The sequence below is a fragment of the Protopterus annectens genome, chromosome 6.part1, assembly GCF_019279795.1.
Source record: "Protopterus annectens isolate FY-2018-M chromosome 6.part1, PAN1.0, whole genome shotgun sequence".
Classification (NCBI taxonomy): Eukaryota; Metazoa; Chordata; order Ceratodontiformes; family Protopteridae; genus Protopterus; species Protopterus annectens.
The window spans coordinates 132,474,278-132,495,334 of record NC_056738.1 but is presented as its reverse complement, the minus strand read 5'-3'; the positions used below and the strand labels follow the sequence as shown (position 1 = coordinate 132,495,334).

At 38.2% G+C, this 21,057-nt stretch overlaps 1 protein-coding gene across 1 annotated transcript in view; it reads right to left on the bottom strand.

Annotated features, from left to right (window-relative positions):
• The window catches only part of SCRN3 (secernin 3), a 939,975-nt gene that overhangs the window by 443,736 nt on the left and 475,182 nt on the right, over window positions 1–21,057 (bottom strand). Inside the window, exon 5 of the mRNA XM_044075556.1 lies at window positions 3,136–3,348. Within this exon, the coding sequence (XP_043931491.1) occupies window positions 3,136–3,348 (213 nt within the window). The remainder of the gene's footprint in view (window positions 1–3,135; window positions 3,349–21,057) is intronic.

Below are 21,057 nucleotides of genomic sequence, written 5' to 3'. Positions count from 1 at the left end.
AGTTTCTTATGTTTTTGTTAATGAGGACCATAATGAAGAGTTCCATCATCTTGTAAATAGTGCTGGTGACAACAATATGTCTAAATTTACCAGAATCTTTGGTGGGGCCTCCCTTATGGAGGAGAACTACTACAGCTGTTCTTCAGGCTTCTGGTACATATCCAGTAAAGAGGTTGTACAGGCTGCAACTTGAGGGTTTAAGGCGCATGACTGATATGAAGTGTTTTATACTGACCAGAACAGCCAGGTATCTTATTATCTGGACTCAAGGAGCTAAAACTTCTGGTTCTGTTGAGCACTTTTAATATTTGCATGGAGGCATTTTTCAAGTCAAATCTGGCAGCAAAGTTCAACCCAAGTTTTTTGTGTCATAGTCCAGAACAAGAGTGGTGGTTTCTGCAAACACATCAAGTTTAAAACAAACTCCAAGAACAGACAGGCCAACATGGATATGTAACTGATGATTCAGGCCAGGAAACATCATCAGTAACCCATTTGCTCACCAGGGGGAAACCAGATAGACCAGTTTCAGATGCAAAATTACCACAGTACAAAACAGGACTTTTAAATCAGCATAGTATACTTTAATCTACAGAAGAGGTAAAGGGTTTCTATGAAATGAGACAGTTGTTGAAATTAAATCTGGTAGAAGGGTTTAAGGCAAGTTTATCACGTTGGAGCCCAGCACTATTAGTGATGAGACAGAGAGCATTCAAAATCTGCAAATACAGATCTAGGTGAGATACCAAAAGAAGCATTTCACGCTTTATCTCTGTAACAGCACCCTGGATGTGATTAAATAATTTGGCCTTGAATTCCACATAACTCCTTTCATTCCTAACATAGTGATTCTAGATTGGCAATGCAGTACTATTAAAGGGTCTTTCACCTAGCACAAGGCCAAAAGTCAGCCTCAGTAAGGTTAAGTTCCCTTCATCTGAGATCTCAAAAGGTAATTAAAGGATGACATTGTTAGCCTTTTCTTGATATGGAAGTGGTGGTGGGGGATGGAAAAATATTCTATATGAAGGTGTTTGAAACTTAGTGAGTCTAATATCACAGTATATCTTGTTATATAGGGATAAACTATATCTATAAAATGTGAACAAATAGCTATTCAAACCTTACACATCCTTACTCTCCCTTCTTCTCTCATTTCCTTACTTCTATCAATTTCTCTCCCTTGGCTTTTTCTCTAAATACATCATAAGCCTGATTTTCTCTCACTTCATATTGCAATTCCTGTTTGCATTATACTAACCTATCTTTAATTTCCCTACAGAATGGCTAAAATTTCTCTAAATGTTAAATCATTGTCATATAACTTGTATCTAATCTTAACCAAAGTTTTCATATTATGTCTAATTTGGTATAAACTGTAGTTTTTGAGTATTATTTTTAAAGATTGTAATAAAATTACTGTTCTTAAAATACTTTAGAATACTTTGGAGCTTTTCTCCCAGGCCTCAGCTGAAAATGGGATCCTACTCAGTCAGACCTTCCTGATAAACACGTCAGTGAAAAATAAATAATAGTTATTAGAATCCAATTAGCTGCGTGACGGAAACGAACAGTGATGTTTAGTTTAAAGAGTTCTTAGAAGAATATAAACTTACAAAATAATATTAAATGTAGCTTGCAATATATGTTTATTAAAGGAAGCATCAACAGTAACTATTAGAACAGCATATTCTCATTCAAAAATTTAATTAAAGCCTTTCTTGACTTCAGATCTCAGAGATCAATAACCTTATAATTTAAGCTAATTACAACTCTATCTTCAACATTTTCAAATGACAAAATAGGGTCGTCATACTCCGACACATTTGAATATCTGAGCCTGACTCATGGTGTTCCTTTCTGAATCCAAGTGATGCAGAGTACAATTCTAAGCCAGTCTTTGAGGAGTCCCAAACATCACAGCATTGTTTTTGTTATCATTAATTATTGGCTTGTTAGAGCAGAACTTATACCAAAGTTTACTGTAATCCTTCCTTAATTCCTTTTATTCTCCTACACTTGCTATAGCTGTCGTTTGAGGATTATGCTGTCAGCAGGCAAGTTAACTGAAGCCTAAGGAAGGCAAAAGCAAGAGTGTTAGTAAACAGAGAAAGAAGAATATTGGCACTAGTTTTCCTACTGTTTTCATATCAATATAAATTGCTTCTAGTAACAGTTTCTTTTCTGCATTATTGTAAATCTGTTCAGAACATGGTAACTGGCCCTAAGAGTATAAAAAAGAACATTAAAGTATTTTCTATTATGTGTTGGTCATGGAATAGTAGCTCCATATAATGTATTACATACTGTGCCAGAAAAACATGAAGACAGCTGAGGGACCACAAATGGGAGTTCCATTACTGTATGTGTTCCGAGTTATTTCTGGTGGACAGTCCAACTGACTGCTGTGATTTTGTATGATACACATCAGCTGGCCAAGTCCCTAGCAGTGTCTGTAATGCTGACAACCATTTCAAACTCCTTTGGTACGCTCAGTGGTGGTAAATGGCTGCTATGGAAGCAATTTAGCTGCCAGCCTGATGACTATTTTTTACTTAGTCTTGCTCCCCTTCTGGACTTCCTTGCATGCTTGGCTAGTCCCCCCCAACTCCCAAATAACCTATTAACTCCGCTTCTGTGCCAGACCAGTTCTCCTTTCCAAGGAAGAATAAACTTGTGTGGTGCTTGGGTACTCCAGCAACACACTGTGAAAGCTATGGGTCTACAGTCAGTAGTGGAAACTTGTAATACCACAGTACTGGTAGCATATAACCCTATAAGTTTTCCCTTCTCCCTCAAGGGATACAACATGTTGTTACATCAGCCAGGGTTTGAATGCACAAACTCTTGCAAACTCCACCCCTCATCACATCAATCTACAACTTATTATCAAAGAACATGACTATTAATCAACCTGCTGCACCTTGTCCCGCAACCTTCCCTTTAAGATGAAAATTGGCTCAGAGTCATTCCATTCTTATCCTCTTAGCCAGCCTACTCACACCTCAGACTCTACAGAATCCTAAGTCACTGGCATTGCAGAGGGAGATTCCTCTTATATGCAAGTGCATTAGCAGTTTTGTGACTATTTTAAAATAATACAGGCAAACCTGCTTCTTCAGATCTAAGCAGTACCTTTATGTTTTTGTAGTAAATTGTGACCTTCACGGTATCTGCCACCAGCTGCACTAATCCGGGCAGTATTCTGGTAAGAATAAATGGAAGCAAAGTTGAATTCTCTTCCTTCTGTCCACCAGCCTTGGCTTTTTGCATAAGTCCTGAGTTCTGGATGCTCACGGTCAATCTTGGTAGTTATGCAGAGCTGATTTGAAATGTTGCGTGCACCTTCTAAAAAATGCAAAATAAAAAACATTAAATCCACTGCTCTACTTTTCTCACTTAGCCTTACACAAACATTCTAAATACATGTTTATTAAGCAATACACTATTAAATCTTTCCCAACTTTTAACTACTGAAAAAATATGCTTATAAAGGTGCATCCTTGTTGACTACTGTGCCTAAATCTTCACAGGGCTTAGGAGCTTGGCATTGTAAAACACTCCCAGGCTGCAAACTCCTCCCCTCGACCCACAGTATTCTGTTTGACAACTTCCTGTTTCATTTTAATCTTTTACAGTACATGCTAAGACTGAACAATGCTAACACCATTTTCTCAATTCTCTCTCCAGGCCTCCTCCTCTCGGAGGCAAGAACAGACTGTAGGTATACGCACCCGATAAAACAAACATAGCATTATCATATGTACATAATGTTCATATCAGATACACTTAATACATGCTCACTGATGTGTTTTAGTTCATTTAAGTTTGTTAGCCAGGTAGTGAACTAGCCAGAGGACTGTTTCAGTCGTGACCCGAGTAATGAAGCAAAAAATATACATAAAGCTATACTGAATAAACAAAAGCACAGAAAAACACATTAGGATACAGTAGAAATCTCAGAAAAGTATGATGAGGTAGTGAACGCAGCACATTTGCAATAAGGAAAGCAAACAGTGTTTATTTACAGCTTGCATAGTATCTACAAGGTGGTAAAAAACAGAAGGCATTCTGTTTTCGGATATTAGGTTGTTTTTAGGCACAATGGTGCAGAACTAATTTGTACTGTTAAAGGGAAGCAGGTAGGAATAGTAGGTTAGCCTTTGTCAATGAACAGCAAGTACTTAGATTGACTTTTGCAGATGGAGTTTAAGATATTTGTGGAATTTTGGTAAATTGGTTATTTTTCAAATTTGACATACTCAAAAGCAGCAATGTGAATGAAAGTAGGTCCACAACAAGGCAAAAGTAAAAAAGCAGATGAAAAATAGACCAAATCAACATGGCTTAAAACTATAAAATTCAACTTTAATTCACATATAAACAAACAATAAGTGCTTTCACATTTTAAAGGCGCTTTATCATATCAGAATACACACAAAAAACAGGTAACGTATTTAAACACCTTCTATTTACAAGACAGTTGGTAATAAAAAATAAATAATAATACAAATCACATGATCTGAGTCCCGTTTTAAGGGTGCCATCTCATTAAACCCAGATGGTTTATCTGCTTCCAGTCTGATGATCCACTGCACTTCAGCTACTTCAGTGGTGTTATTAAAATCACCTCCCCTTATATCCTTGTATATCAGTTGCAAAACCAAAAATCTAATCTTCTGTGATTTTCCATATATGCTAATATGTTTAGCTAAACCATTGGTCAATTTACCTGTCCATACATCACTGGAGTGTTTAAGTATATGCTCTCTTAATGATCTATTAGTTTTGCCTACATAAAAACATGTACAGATCATACAAAACACTAGGTAAATAAGATCTATACTTCTACAGGTATTATATAAATCAGGGGTATAACATATATTGGTATCTGGATGCACAAATAAATTTTTATGTGATTTAGATGCCACTTGTAGAAGGGGATGAAGCACCTTTAAGGCATGAAAGAGCTTATAGTTTGTTTACATGTGAATTAAAGTTGGATTTTATCATTTTAAGCCGTGTCGGTTTGGTCTTTTTCATCTGCTATTTTTTAAATTTCCTGGGAAGGATGTTCAAAGTGGAGGGAGCCATTCTGGAAAATAGTTTTTCATCAATGGTAAGACAACAGGGAGGCCTAGTAAGCTGTAAAGCTTCTGAAATTCTTACACTTACATGTCAATTTTTTTCTTTCCAAAAAGTGATCTTTGTTCCCTGTAATCCAACATTAAATCCACCACATACAGAAAAAACATAATTTAATTATTATTCAGTTTGTTTCATGTCCGAGTACTGTTTGTCTTTATTTTCTGTGTTTGAATCATAATCTGACACCTTTTAAAAGGTCCAGATGGAGAGATGATAAAATCAGCAACCAAAGGAGAGTAGATTTGCTGGAACTGAATCCATCCTCAAGTCTTGGTGAGTATCTTAATGATCTGGACCCTGTTTTTACAAAATCTCACCAAGATGACACTGATATATACAGGCTGAATTTAAATAGCATGTATCATGGACAGAAGTTAGTTAAAACATTTTAAAAAAGACAGCTGGGTGCACAAGAGCCAGGATAAAAAAGTACACAATCCTGGTAGGCACACTGGTGCCATGACTGGAGAAAATGACAGTGTAGAATCCTCAAGACATGGAAACCTTCCTACAAATGGGGTTAGGCCAGGCTCAGGGTAGGATGACCCCCTCCCCCCATTGTAGAAGGAGGTAGTAATCCACAAAAATCTAGAAAAAAAAATGACAGGCCAAAAAAGAGCCATAAACATGACAGAGTAGACTGTTGAGAATAAGAAAAATTATATATTGTTACTATTATGCAAGAAGCCCAGATATTCAAAAAGATTAATAGAGAAATCAGAAGAAAAAAAATACTTGCACAAGAAAAACTGTCGAAAGCTTCAAATGCAAATTTGAGTTCATTAATACAACAGACTCATGAAAAACATATAGACCAAGAAACCTTGGACCATTTGGAAAGAGAATAGACTAAGGAAGTGAAAAATATAAACAACAAAACCTACACATTTTTGAAAGATATAAAAAAGAAATATGGACATGGGAAAGAGAAATAGATCTGATATGGTGTAATATTTATGGAAAGGAGAAAACCAAACAATTCGACATATAAAAAAACGCAGCTCCAAAGACATTTGAAGAGGAATACAGGCAAAGGTACCCAGATATGGAAAATTTCAAAATACAAAAATAAGATCACTAAAAGGGAATGTAGAAAAAAAGATTAGTAGAAAAGAAGTTAAACAAATAGAAGCTGAAGTTATGGATTACCTGCAAAGTGAAGGATTTAGGGAAGAAATTCCAGTTCTGGTAACATCACAGCATGATGGAAAAGTGATTCTCCAAATTAAGAAGAAGCATCTGATCAGTTGCCACATGAAAACACTCTGGAGCCTTAAGTAGGAAACCTGTACAAAAGTTCAGTTGGTGTTGCACAGCAAGAGAAGGAACAGGAAATGGTGGCAACTCTGATGCAGTCAACATTGTGGAGTGATAGACCAGTGAGTTCCCATACAAAAGAGCAACGGATGACACACAGTGCAGCTGAAATGAATATGCCACAGGAAGATGTTCTGGAACTTTCTGTAGAACGCCTGCAGGAAATGAAAAAAACTGTGCCCTCAGTTTAGAAGAAAATTTTTAAGGGGACAGTTGCTTGATTTAACAGAGATAAATAGACATATTAAGACAGATGAAAGAAACATATTACAGAAAGTCAACAAGACCCAAAATGTTAGAAGTCAGATAAATCAAACGGACACAGTAATCAAGACTACTTGTGAAACTAAATTAATAACAGATAAAGTTTTATCACAAAAAATACAGAGTAATAAGAGAAAGGAAGGGAAGAAATCAAATGCCATCATGGAAGTATCGAACAGAGAAATCTATAGAGCAAATAAGGCAAGAAGTGTCACTATTAGAAGAGTATACAAGAAGGAACAGACCAACAAAAATACTTAACAAGATAGACATAATTAAAGCAATCTGCAGTATTAGAACAGACCAGGATCTATCGTACACTATTGCAAATAACAAACTAAAGATATCATCACAGGCAGAAAAACTTGGAAGATATACAAACAAATATAAAGGAAAAGTTCAAAATAAGCAATTCATTCATGACCCAAAACAGTTTTATAGAAAACCGGGAAGAAAGCACAAGGTGTAGAACCACCACCAAAAAAAGAAGAAATACACATTTTGGAAAAATATCTATAACGACCCAGTGGAACATAATAAAGATGTTAAATTAAAATAAACAGTTTAAAAAAAACAGTAAGAAGGTCAAATGCACAGGATATGAAATGGATGAAATAACAGCCACAGAAACAAACAAAATTAAGAAAAGCTCCTAACTGGAAAACCCCAGGCCCAAATGCATTACCTAACTTCTGGCTAAAAGCATTAACATCTTTACATGAAGATTTTGCCTTAAGTAAGAACTACTTATAAACACACCCCGAACAGACACCAACCTCCATGAATCAGGACATCCACTCAGCCTACTTGGATCTACTTGAGTCAATCAAGATACAACCAAACACCCTGGTTTTGGGTGATTTTAATTACCCATCCATAGACTGGGTAAATTATATGGGTTCTAATTCACTTGCCCAAATGTTCCTGGACTTCATTAACTCCAATGCCCTGGATCAGCTAGTTGACACACCCACAAGGGGCTCACATCCTGGACCTGGTGTTCACCAACATGGGGGACCACTACATCACCCCCAGTGTGTAGCCATCCCTGATGAGAGCTGACCACAAATCAGTCTGACTAGAAGTAACTATAACCCAACACCCCCTTAGCAACAACTAGACTAAAAAACTTCTCCAAGGCCAATTACAACCTCTTACGTGACAGCATAAATAGCTTCATAGCCCCTCCCCTCACTGATGGAACAGACAACTATGCTTTATACAAGCACCTGTACAGTTGTACTGACTCTGCAGTACCTGACAGAACCAAAGCAATATCTTCAAGGAAAAACAAACCTGCTTGGTGGACAATTGCCATTAATAGGCTACACAATAGCAGAAAGAAATTGCTGTCTAAAAGTAGGAAGGAACGGTCTCAAAACTGGAAACACTCCCTCCTCATCTTAAACAAGAAGATAAGACTCCTAGTGAAGTCCTCCAAAGATAACTACAAAGCCAAATTAGCTTCCCTAACTAAGGATAAAAACCAAGGCATTCTTTAGTTACATCGGTAACCTCAAAGGCAAGGCCCAGATTTGCACTGAACTTGTAGTTAATGGTACTATACATATAGAACCTGTGGATATAGCAAACTTGCTGGCTGACACGTTCAGTGAAAACTTCCCTCCCCTGTCCCCCACCACATATACCCCAAGCATTCCTAACCCCTGTCCCCAACCTAGTATCCCAGAGGAGTAGGTCTTGAATGCCCTCTCCAAGGCCAAAAAAACAGCCTCTATAGGACCAGACAACATCCTGGGCTGTGTTCTACAAGAGTAAAAACAGGAATTAGCATCACAAGCTTCCTATTCATGTTAAACAAAGCTGCTCATTGGCCCAATTTAAGCGTAATTTGGACGACTGCATAGGTAACCAGAAATTCACCCCAGGGGTTCCACCTATGTCCCTCTTAGAAAGGGGCAATAGGTGATGATTTTAATGTCTGCTTGAACCGGACACCCTTGGGAACATGGGTTGAACTTGGCTAGGCTTGTAAGGGCCCTGGGGCCGTTAGCCTAGTAACCTCCTATGATCCTATGAACCTGGTTAACAACAGGATAAATAATACTCCTCCTTAAGAGTGAACTTGCAAGCTATTCTAAAAACTATAGACCAATAACTTGCCTTCAGAAGATGTATGAACTATATACTGGAACTGATGTTGACAGAGTTTATAGTCATTTACAAGAAAACTGAATCATGGCAATACAACAAAAGGGTAACAAAAGAAAGTCATATGAACAAAGCATCGTTTCTTGTTAAATAAAGTCATAATGGAGAATTGCAAAAAGGGGAAGAATATAAGGATGGCATGGGCAGATTACAAAAAAGCATTTGAGAGCATCTCACATCTATGAATAAAGGAGTACTTGCAGATGTATAAGATACACCCCTACATTGATCAATTTTATTTCAGTGATCATGAAACAGTGGCAAACCACTTTGCAGCTAAGTCATGATAAAGGAAGACAGCTTTATTATTATCTCAGGGATAAAATTTCAAAGGGAGATATTCCAGGTGACTCTTTGCCACCATTGTTCTTTTGTCTTGCCTTTAACCCACTAAGCTGTCTACTTAACAGATTAGGTCATAGTTACAATTTCACTCCCAGAAAACAGCAAAGTGCAAAGACTTGTCATCCACTTTTTGTGGATGATTTAAAACTGTATAGTAAAGACTTGTCATCCACTTTTTGTGGATGATTTAAAACTGTATAGTAAAGACTTGTCATCCACTTTTTGTGGATGATTTAAAGCTGTATAGCTCATCAGATGAGGAGCCGAAAGCACACCACGAGGTGGTCAAAACTTTCTCAGATGATAAAAGAATGGCATTTGTTCTTGATAAATGTACAAAAGTAACATTTAAAGCAGGAAAACTGCAGCACAAAGAAAATAGCAGTCTGGGACAGGAATGTGATATAAAGGAACTTGAGCAGGATGGTGATTATAAATATTTTGGAATTGATGAAGGATTGACAATAAACCATGAATAAATGCTAACAAAACTCAGTAAGGAATACTTTAGAAGACTAAAATTAATATTGCAAACAGCCCTGACATCTAGGAGCAACGTCCAAGCTATAAACCAATTTGCTCTTCCTGTTCTAATTTACAGTTTTAGGCTGATTGACTGGACCCAAAAGGTATTGGATCAGTTGGACAAGAAAACAAGAAAAATGCTTCATGCTTATCAAATGATACATAAAAATCAGTGTATACCAGGAATGTGTATTTGTCCTTCTGAAGAAGGTATGGGCTTCCTTAAAACTGATTAATTCACAGACCTGCAATCATAGGTTTGCATACATACTTGCTGACTTCTTAAGATCCAAACATAGTGAAAGTTTTGAAACATGAAGAGAGCAAGTCTAAAATTACTTCCCTACTTAGTTTAGCAGAAGTATATTGGTGTCAAATGGGAATGGAAACCAAACCAAAGACAAGATCAGGCAGCAACTGAATGTGCCAAAAAACAAAAGACTATAAAGAATAGCAGGGGTGGCCCGTGCTATTGGACTGCCGGACTGCAGCCCCCTCAACTGTAAAGAAAGAAAAAATAAAGAAATAAAAAGAAAAAAAAAATTTTAAAAATCGCGGACTTTCGCGCATGCGCACTAGTCCGGACTGCTGCTGAGACAGTCTGGAGCATGCGCAGATTGTCTCAGCAGCAGTCCTGACTGGGAAACATGAAGAACGGAGCTCCCAGAAGTCTATGCAGTTTTAAACTGCATAGACTATCCTGGAACTCGCTGGGAAAACGCGTCGGGGTTGGACTGCAACGTCAGCAGTCTGGAATTTGATGCTGCAGTCTCGTCGGGGAAGGGAAAGATCTCGCAACTGGCAGGGTCTGGATTGGAGTTTGCTGCAGTCTCGTCGGGGGAGGATATCATGGTGGGGTCTGGTGTGGATTTGCACGGATTTCGTAGCGTACTCGGGATTTTATGGTGGTTTGCTACAGGGACTTGGAAGATCTACTGCAGGTAAGTGTGTGGACCGGGGATTTGGTGGTGTTTGCTACAAGAGGGGTAGGGGACAGTGTGTGTGTGTAAATGCCCCAAGTGCAATACACTGGTGGTTAGACTCACGGTGGTGTGGTAGGGAATACCTCAGGCTTGAGCCCTGTACCTTGTATGCAGGTGTTAAAGGCCTGAATTCCCTACCCACCACCATTTGTAAACAAAAATGCAGATTTTTGCCTCATATTTGATCTGATCTGTTCCTCATAATATCTGTGGTTTGTAAATGTTGCAATGCTTGATATTTGGTGGTGCAGTGGTAGCATTGTTGCCTCACAGCTGCAGGTTATCAGGTTTGATTCTTGGCTGGGGTGCCGTCTTTGTGGGGTCTGTATCTTCTCCTTGTGTTTGTATGGGTTTGCTTTTGTGTCCTCCCATGTTACAAAGACATGTCTGCATTATTTCTTACTGGGCCACTGCTGAAAATTGTTTTTTTGTTCCAAGTCAGACTGTCCCGATTAACAAATTTTAAATAAAATTGACAGGCATTTGAATTTCAGACTTCAGGTTTCTGAATGTTTAATTCCTTTCATATTTGATGGTGCAGTGACAGTATTGTTGCCTCACAGCTATAGGTTTTCTGGTTTGATTCTTGGCTGGGGTGCTTTCTGTGTGGAGTCTGCATCTTATCCCTGTGTTTGTGTGGATTTGCTCTGGTGTCCTGCCATTTTACAAAGACATGCGTCTACAGTATTTCTCCCTGGGCCTCTGCTGAAAATTGTTTTTGTTCCATCAGAAGTAAAATTGACATGCATTTGAATTTCAGACTTCATATTCTTCAGAAAATACATAGTAAAACAACTTTTTATTCTAGCAATAAATATATAGTAACACAACCTTTTATTATAGCAATTTTCTAAGTTTATAAGATGACTATTTGATATTTGTCCTTATTTTGGGGACTGTATTACCCTGTTACTGGGTTTGTACAGGTGTTTTGTGCTAAGAGGTTGACAGCTATGGTGAGAACTGAATTCATTAAATGACAGCCATTTAAGTTTTAGTCTTCCTCTCTTTCACAAAGCAGCTGATTTGGTGTAGTGGTATGTTGCTCTGACTGTTTTGCACAGGGACCTTGGCAGTAAAATATATGGTGGTAACACAGCATTTTTCTTTCACAAAGCAGGTGATTTGGCATAATGGTATGTTGTTCTGACTCTTTTGCACAGGGACCTTGGCAGTAAAATGTATGGTGGTAACACAGCATTTTATTCTAGCAGCTTTCCAAGATTATACAAGCAATGTTTAATGTGTCCCTGTTTTTTGCCCTTTTGACCCACCCCAATAAATTTGGCTTTTTCCAGATTTCTTGTGCTGCGAAGTTGAGATGCAGTTGAGTATTGAGTAGATTTTACAAGGAGCTGAGAGCTGCAGGGGAAGAGAAGTTTAGTGCTGATTATGCTAAGTCAGCTTGCATTGCTAATAGCACAACAGGTTGTGTACTTGCTTTTGATGCAGAAGGTTGTTGGTTCTACTCCCATAAGGGGTGAATGCTGCCATACTGAAAGTTAAGATACTAACTATGAGCCTTGTTATTAGTTTGCCATCCATTTCCTATTGCAATATTACTAGCTTATTTTTAATGTAATTTAGGCAATTTATTCCTCAGGGGCATCGGACACTTCATTTTTCGATGAAACCGTGAAATATAAAGGTGATTGCTAGCAGCAACCTCTTCATTACAGATTTATTTAACGTGGAATTATTTAGATGACTTTTTTACTACTTCAGAGATTGTGCATATTTACTGATAATGGTGGACTGTAGAATTGTGCATATTTACTGATAATAGTGGACTGTAGAAGTTTGAGTAGACTTTTATGATGGAAATGTTCTGAATTGGGCAGTTTTGTCATTGGTGCATGCGTTTTGTTTCATTGTTTAATGGAAAAATGTTCAAAGCAATAGGAAGGTGTATCAAAGAGCACATGTATGTTTCATATGCAAGGGGCCTATGATTTGAAATATAAAGGTGATTGCTAGCAGCAACCTCCATTACAGATTTATTTAACGTGGAATTATTTAGATGACTTTTTTACTACTTCAGAGATTGTGCATATTTACTGATAATGGTGGACTGTAGAATTGTGCACATTTACTGATAATAGTGGACTGTAGAAGTCTGAGTAGACTTTGATGATGGAAATGTTCTGAATTGGGCAGTTTTGTTTCATTGTTTACTGGAAAAATGTTCAAAGAAATAGGAAGGTGTATCAAAGAGCACATGTATGTTTCATATGCAAGGGGCCTATGATTTGAAAACAGCCCAGAATTAATCTTTATCTGCCACGGGTAAAATGTATTTTCTTTGAATGTGGGTTTCAATGTTGTTTCAATGAATGTGAGTTTCAATGGCAGAGAAGTTTTAATGCCAAGTTTGTTTAGCAGATGTCTTAGTGTTTGTGCTGTAAAATGCAAAATAAAACTTTCAAATGAAGTTCAAATCATCATAGAAGTAAATCAGTATGCACATTAGTGTTTATGGTAAATTGAGTGAAATAGCCAAGTAATGGATCATTGGAATGGTTGCAGGGGGAGGCTCCATTTGACTATGGTTTTGTGAGGGGGAAGGGCGGCAAACTTAGGCAGCCCCAGCTGAACCATACCTTCCAACCGTCCAGATTTTCAAAGAATGAATAGATTTTTTGCTTCTTATTTTTGGTTTGTTCCTCATAAAATCTGTGGTTTTCTGGCAAATCATTTAGGAATTAAGTCACTAAATAATGACACACTGAGTTTCAGACTTCATAACTTTCAGAAAAATGCATGCTAAAGTAAGACCTGTTCTATCAACTGTCTCAGTTTATACAAGAGCAATTTTTAGTACTGTTTATATGTTCCCCCAATATATTTGGCCTTGTCCAGATTTATTGCATTAACAGGTTGAGAGGTACATGCAAATAAATTGCTTTATAGAATTAGGCATAGCCAAACCTCTCAACTGTCCCTGATTTTGGCTCAAAATATTGCTCTTCCCCTAATGATCCCTCCGCAAAATAGAAATTTTGGAAGAAAACATGGAAGGTTTATAATTAAGAAATAACTGTAATAATCAGTTAGATTACTTTTATTTCAGAAATGCATGTAGATTATTTTATTTTGTCAGCTGCTCAAGTTAGCAGTACTAATATTAAAGTATCCCTTCTTTGATATGTTCCCAGCTGTATTGTGTTGCTATTTTATATTTTTACATCACATTTTTGGTCCATTTTTCATAAAATTGTGTTTTTTTGGCAAATCATTAAAGACTGAAGTTAGAAAATAATGACAGACATTTGAGTTTCAGATTTCATACCATTCAGAAAATTCATACTAATGCAAGACCTCTATTATCTTTCTAAGTTTATAAGAGCAATATTTTAAAAACTGTCCTTATTTTTGGGCCTTTGTCCCATTTCTTTGTATGGCTATGTCCAGATTTCTTGCTCTGAGGTTGAGAGGTATGACAAATGTGTCAGGGCCATCACAAGTCAGCCAGAGACATTTCAAACTGTGACATACTTGTTGCACCCCACTACCCCATGTAGTGACTCTGGATGTGTCGAAGCAAGGCAAGGAGTAGTTATGCAGTGTAAATGTGCAGAGTATCCCCCCATCCAAGGTAGACACAAGTACTAGAGTGACTTTTCATCTGTCCTTGATTTTTACAGAATGGTCTGGTTTCTGTCATATTTTTGTACTGTTGATTTATGCTTATTACTCAAAGTGCCTGTTGCTCTGTGTTTAAGTAGCAATACTTTAATGACCATTAGGTAAGCTTGACTGAGATTGCAAGATGCAAGTAAGCTTTAATAAGCATACTGTTAAAGAACTGCCAACATTGAAAGCTATTCTGTTGCCATGTAGAGAATACTTAACTAGATAATGTATAAGCCTTGGTAATGCATATGCCAGTATTTGTAATAAAGGACAGGATTACATTATTTTAAGAGTCTCATTACACTTGGAGACTTCCAGTCATCTCTGCAGGCTTTACCCGTAAACAGAATGCCAATTGTGTGGTCCATAACCTGTACAGTAATCCTTTTAGTGTGGTCCATAACATGTACAGTAATCATTTTAAGCAATGTATTTTGAGCTTATTTCTTGTTTGCTTTTCATTTTTTACTTTGATCATGTTTTCCCCATGAAACAAGTAGATGTCAGGCAGCAGGTCTTTTTTTGGATAAGGAACATTTTTACAAGTGGGGGCATCAGAGATTTCTACTTTCAGCATGTTACTTGGTACTTTAATAAAGCTGAATATAAATTATAATTAGAACTGCAGTGCAAGAAGTGGTTTGAGTTAAGTGCTGCTTGTTTTTCTTATACTTGATTTTGACTGGCATTCCATTAATGTATTTAAAAAAAGTAATTTATTGTTTCATGCCTCACAACCTTTTTTGTTTCCATCTAGATATTAAGCTGTCATGCAGCCAATGCACTGAAATACTTTTATTCTTCTATACTGCATTTTGTCTTGATTGGACTCTCATAATGATGGTTTGGCACCCAGGGCAGTATATTTAGTTTTTGTGGTTTTGAGCATAGCCCCTCCCATTTTTAGTTGGCCACACCTCTTCCCATTGACCCCACCCATTCAGCTGTCTCCTGCAGCCCCCCCTTTGATTTGAAGTCACCAGCCGCCACTGAAGAATATGATCTGATGACAAGGCAAGAAAAGTAGAAAAGGCATAAATACAGTTTCAGTTACAGAAAACTCCTGGAACAACCTCATGTCAATCAGGATCTGACGCAGGAATGGTTAAAGAAAAGTAAATTTAAACCAGAAGATGAAAGGTTAATATTAGATGCCTAGGATAGTCGACTATGTACACATTGGCTTACAAAGTTCATTGAACATGTGGGAGAAACAGACAAATGCAGTTTCTGTAAAAAAAGAACTGGAAAGAGTCTTGTCACTGGGCATGATACATTAATGGCAGAGGGCCTACATACTGAAAGTCATAATAATGTGATAAGACTGTTGCATTGGGGATTGTGCAAACATTACAATACTGAAGTAGCTGAGAAGCACTGGAAACATGAACCACAAAGCATTATAGAGAGTGATGAAGTTTATATAACATGGGATCATCCATTACCAACAGTTCAAAAACAGATGCAAGAACACCAGATATAGTAGCCCATGAAAAGAAGACAAAAGTAGCAATGATCGTTGAAATTGTTACACCCAGTGCTTACAGTGTGTTGTCATAAAATATCTGGATTTGCAGGCAGAAACAAGGGCAGTGTGGAAGAAGGACACCCAGACAGTTCCAACAGTAGTTGGATCAATGGGTCTCATGAAAAAGAATTTATAGACTTATTTAGATATGCAACCAATGCATGTAACTCCATATGAACTGCAGAAGGAGTCAACTCTTGGTACATTGTGGGTGCTGTGAAGAGCACTTCTGGCTAACATCAAAGATTAAAACAATACTAATTTCATGAACTTTAATCATACTTTGAATTAGGAATGGGGTACATTCCCATCATGGTATTAGAAACCCAAAAGACTTGGAGAAATTAAACTGGCAGAGAAATTTAGTTAGGTCACTAGTTCCATCTAGAGCCATTAGAAAACAATAGCTCTTAAACACTGTCATTTGAATGTGCCTTATTAGTTATAGATTACCAGCATCACACCTCAGATAAATAGTGTAGCCTGCAGCTACATTTAGGAATCTGAACAAAAGCATGTCTTTCAAGCTTAGCTTTCAAATACAAATGAACAAGGAAATTTCACTGGCATGTTACATTTTTTCTTATTACAAATTAGTTGTCTTCCCTTCAATTAAACTCTGAGTGCCACAAAGAAAATATTTTCTCCTGATTTCCTGTCAATGTTTGACTTTGCATTTTTTGTACACTATATTTTCTTAAAAATGCATGTTTCTTCTGGTGTTTTGTTACAGCATTTTGAAATGTTTGTTTGTTGAGATGAATCAGTGAGTTGGTGAGGGTAGATTAAAATGAAAGATTATAATTCCAGCTACAGTATGTCCCAGCTTTCCAAAATGATGCCCAGTCAAACAGAAAGGTGGACTAACAGGTGGTCCCTGACTGCCTCTAGAATGTGACAGCCAGCTAAATCTTAAGTAATTACTCTGCTGGCCATGGGGGTGGAGGTGGAATTTCTGCTGCTGTTGATTATTGCTGCTATTGGAACAGTGACCATTCTGTAAGTTGCCACAGTGTCACTAGATTTTCCCAGAATCTCTGGTATTGTTCTGCTGCTATTATCTCCATGGGAACCACAGCTGACAGTGAATTCTATCCTCTGGAAAATGGATGCTGAACAGGATGGAATTTTACACCAACAGCTAAGATTTTCCACTCCTTTTCCATATTCTCTACAGAAGTTTTGAGTGATGTGCAGAAAAATCATGCATCATCAAATGGGTCATTCATACACAGTGCCTTAGAATCTTCAGCAAAATTTGCAAGGCAAAGCAAAGTGTGAACAAAACACCAATATGTTGATATCATGTGTCCTTGCCACATCATATGCTGAATTATGTGCCTGGTACATAGGGAGATTTGTGACAGCAAAAACAGTCCATCGGTTGGGACTGAAACTCGACCTTTTAACCCACATCTGGTATCTCCTCCCATTCTGACCATGTCATTGGCTAGTTACCACTAAAAATACAGCCTGTGTGTAGTTTACCACCCTGACAGTGAATAAGGGCACATAAATGCACTTCTATAACCTGTCCACTATTCAGGAATCCTTATTTTGTTTAATTTCTGTAATCCTCATTTTTAAGGGGTACAGCAGCTACAGCTGAATCAGGCTTGGAATTCTTCAACCAGCGTGTTCTGTTTGGGAAGTTGGGCTGGAGGACCTTGTAAAGTCTTCTTAGAACAGGCTCCCACATATCAAGGTTTTCATACCTATCTGTACCACCAGTCACACCACTTTGTGAACTAGGTCACCCCCTCCCCCCAGTTAGCCTGTTGTGGGGACCAGAAAGCCTCCTGCAGGTAATGCTATGAACAGGATGGTGGTTCTATGGACCATCCTGATTTTTGCCTCATGAGTTCCAGGATTACAGACTGGAAGGGGAGCCTTCATCCTCTTTGAAGTGGGAGTGGGAAACTCAAGAATGGGCCTTCTCTTGCCTAGCTCTTTTCACTCTTTGCTCTGGGAAGGGCTGTTCTGATCAAAGGTAATCTAAACATGATCTAAATTCCATGCAGGTATCCTACGGGGATACTGTGTTTCCTTTGCAGTAGTCTTGGGGAGTGACATAGCTCAAGCCAACTGGAAGGATGATTCAAGGCCATGTCCTGTGCAGGCATCAAGGATGGCACAATTTAAATGAACCACTGAGGATGATTCGGTCAGAGCTGACATGTGATATGGCTGAAAGGGCCAGCACCCATCCACCAGGACTAAAAACTGATAAGGCAAAGGATGACAGTGAAATCATTAGGTCCAATGTAAAACCCAAGGCCCCAACCTCAGGCACTTGGAGAGAAATCCCTCCGAAGTCTGAGGCTTCAGACCTCAAGGGCCAGACACTCACCTCAGGGAAGGAATTTGCCTTGAAGCAATGTTCAGTGATCAACTCTGAGCCATTAGCCAACAAATAATCTCTCAATCCTCAGGGTATTGATAGTTCCTGTGATAACATGACAGACACATCACTGCTGAAGGCATCTACCCACTCTCAGTGCAGCTGAAGTATAAGGGACCATTGACACAGTCACCTGCTGTTTAAAAACTTGTCTCAAGGGAATGGGGCTGACAAATCATCTTATGAGAAGAAAGTAGTCACCAGAAAAGATGGCAATATGGAAGAGCCTTAGTCTTCCCTGAAGATAGAGGGAGGGAGGCTGCATGCCAAAAGCTATTGTTCCATCATAGAAAAAAACCTGTATCAATCCCTCTGCTACCTTGCTAATCTAGCTCAAGAACCAGATGGACCAACAGGAGGAAAGTCTAATGGAAGAAGAAAACATTTCCATACCTCCATAACTGAGACTGAAAAAAACACTTTGTTTCCATTTCATGGGAGAAGGGTCTGAAGCTACACTAACTTGAACCTTGGATAGTTCAGTGATGCACCAGATTCTTCATTTTCTGGGCATCTAAACTCTTGCTCAGACCACAACTGCCTGTGAGCCAGTGATGGTCAAATACTGGTCTGCCTGCACCATTTGGGCCTTTCTTTTGAGCTCCTTGTCCCGGTCTATATGTTTCTATCAATTTTTCTCTGGCATTGAAGCCACTCTACAGTTACCCTTGTCAACCTTAACTTGTCCATTTCCCTTATCTGCCCTCTTCCCTTGTCTGTTTCAAAGGAATCAACATTGAAGCTGAACTCAAAGTAAAAACTCTATCTGCTACCTCATACTGTTTGCATTTCACTAAGTGCAGTCTGTTTCTATGATACTTAACAGAACAGTTAATAAAACTTACACAAATGTTGCAGTCTGGATTAAAGTGTTCATCTCCCAGACAGACCATGCATAACAAGTGCCCTAGGAAGGAATTTTATTTTTACATTTACACTTTTTCACAGATGTAGATTCCCAGTCCTCCTTTAAAGTGGTCAACACTAGCAAAATGGAAGAGCAGTCACAAACTATGACCAACCAGCTGCTGTCTGACTAAAAGCCAAAATTCACTTTAAAGAGACAATTAGGGAAATATCCTATCAAAACAATCTTATCGAATGGCCAGCAAAGGCACAGAAACCAAACAGAACAACTTCCAATTGTACAAAGGCCTAAGACATATGGAGATGAATATTCACCAAAAGAGAAGAGGTGGGGTAAAAAAAATAATTTTAAAAACTTGTTACAGATGTCAAAAGAATGATATGATATGCATTGTGGAATGAACAATAACACTCACTACCTGTACAAGAACTGAAACGTAAGATAATGCTCAAAATGTTAAAAAGATGCAGTCTGGTTCCACTTTCTATAATGCACAAGCCAACTGTGGCAAAAGAGATCTCGAGAAGAGAAAGTGGCCAAGCAAAGCATTAAGGTAGGAAGCTGCAGCATGGAAAGGTTTCTCTGGTGCTGAATGCGTAAGTCCTAAGCAGACTTGGTCCTACTGTCAATGAGGATACACCTTATTATGTCAGACCATGGATTATTACTTGATAAAGTAAAACTATCTGAAGGCAAAACCAAACTGAATTAATTTCTAATAAAAACAAACAAAAACTGCCTTAGTATAATCCCACTGCTTAACTGTCACAAAATAAGCTTTAACACATTATTTCTTTTGTTTCCTGCAAAATTCACAGCATCAGAAAATATGTTAACCTTGCAATACACATTAAGCTGTATGACAAGCCTATGGAGAGTGATGAAGTGGTGTATGCAATACACAAAAAGCATTTTTAAGAATAAATTACTTACAAAAATTATAGCTATCATGTATGGGGAACTTAAATGTGAGTAAATCAGTACAATGCATTTCATTAGTCTGACCTGTAAAATGCCCATAAACACAACAGTAACAGAAAGTACAGGTGTGTAAGTTGCACTTACAATAACAGTAGATATTCAAATTCTTCACTGCTGCAGTAGCCTATGGGTGTATACTGCCAAGGACACAGCACCCGACCAGCTTCCAAAAGCTTTTATACCCTCCCACACTGTCACACTGGCTGTCTGTAGGCTAAGGCCTTTTGGGAGGAACTAAATACACAGCCAGAGTGACAAAATCATCAGGTCTTTCTTGCCCCTAACAAAAAGGGTAATTCATCCTGAAGTAAACAAAGATGTAAACAGCAAAGTCAAACTGTATATCCCACACTAAAGCTATATACAGCAAAGGAGGTGGTGGGTGGGTACGACTACTGCAGCAGTGAAGAATTCAAACATCTACTGTTTTGAGTAAGTGCAACTTAACACAACTGTACTATGTTCATCATTCTTACTGCTGCAGTAGCCAATGCGTAGAGTACCAAAGCTCATCTTATCTGATAGTAGAAAGGAAGGATAAGAGTCTAGAAGTCCCTGGGGAATGGTCCTAGCTAAGCCTACAATGGACCTGGAAAAGGAATCCAGTTTGTAGTGCTTTGTAAATGTAATAATAGAGAACCAAGCTATTAGCTCTAGAATGCTTCTAGAGCCATTCCTTTCCAGTATGCCATCGTTGAAGCTAAGGATCTGGCGGAATGTGCCTGAAATAAAACTGCCTAAGCACAATGGCAGAGGACAACCACAGTGAAATAGTCCGTTTAGACAAAGGTTGACCTTTCTTAGTCCCAGAATAGGAAATTAATGACTGATTAGCTTTCCTGAAGGACTTAGTTCTGTTAAGATAGTACTGGGGATGCCTATGCACATCAAG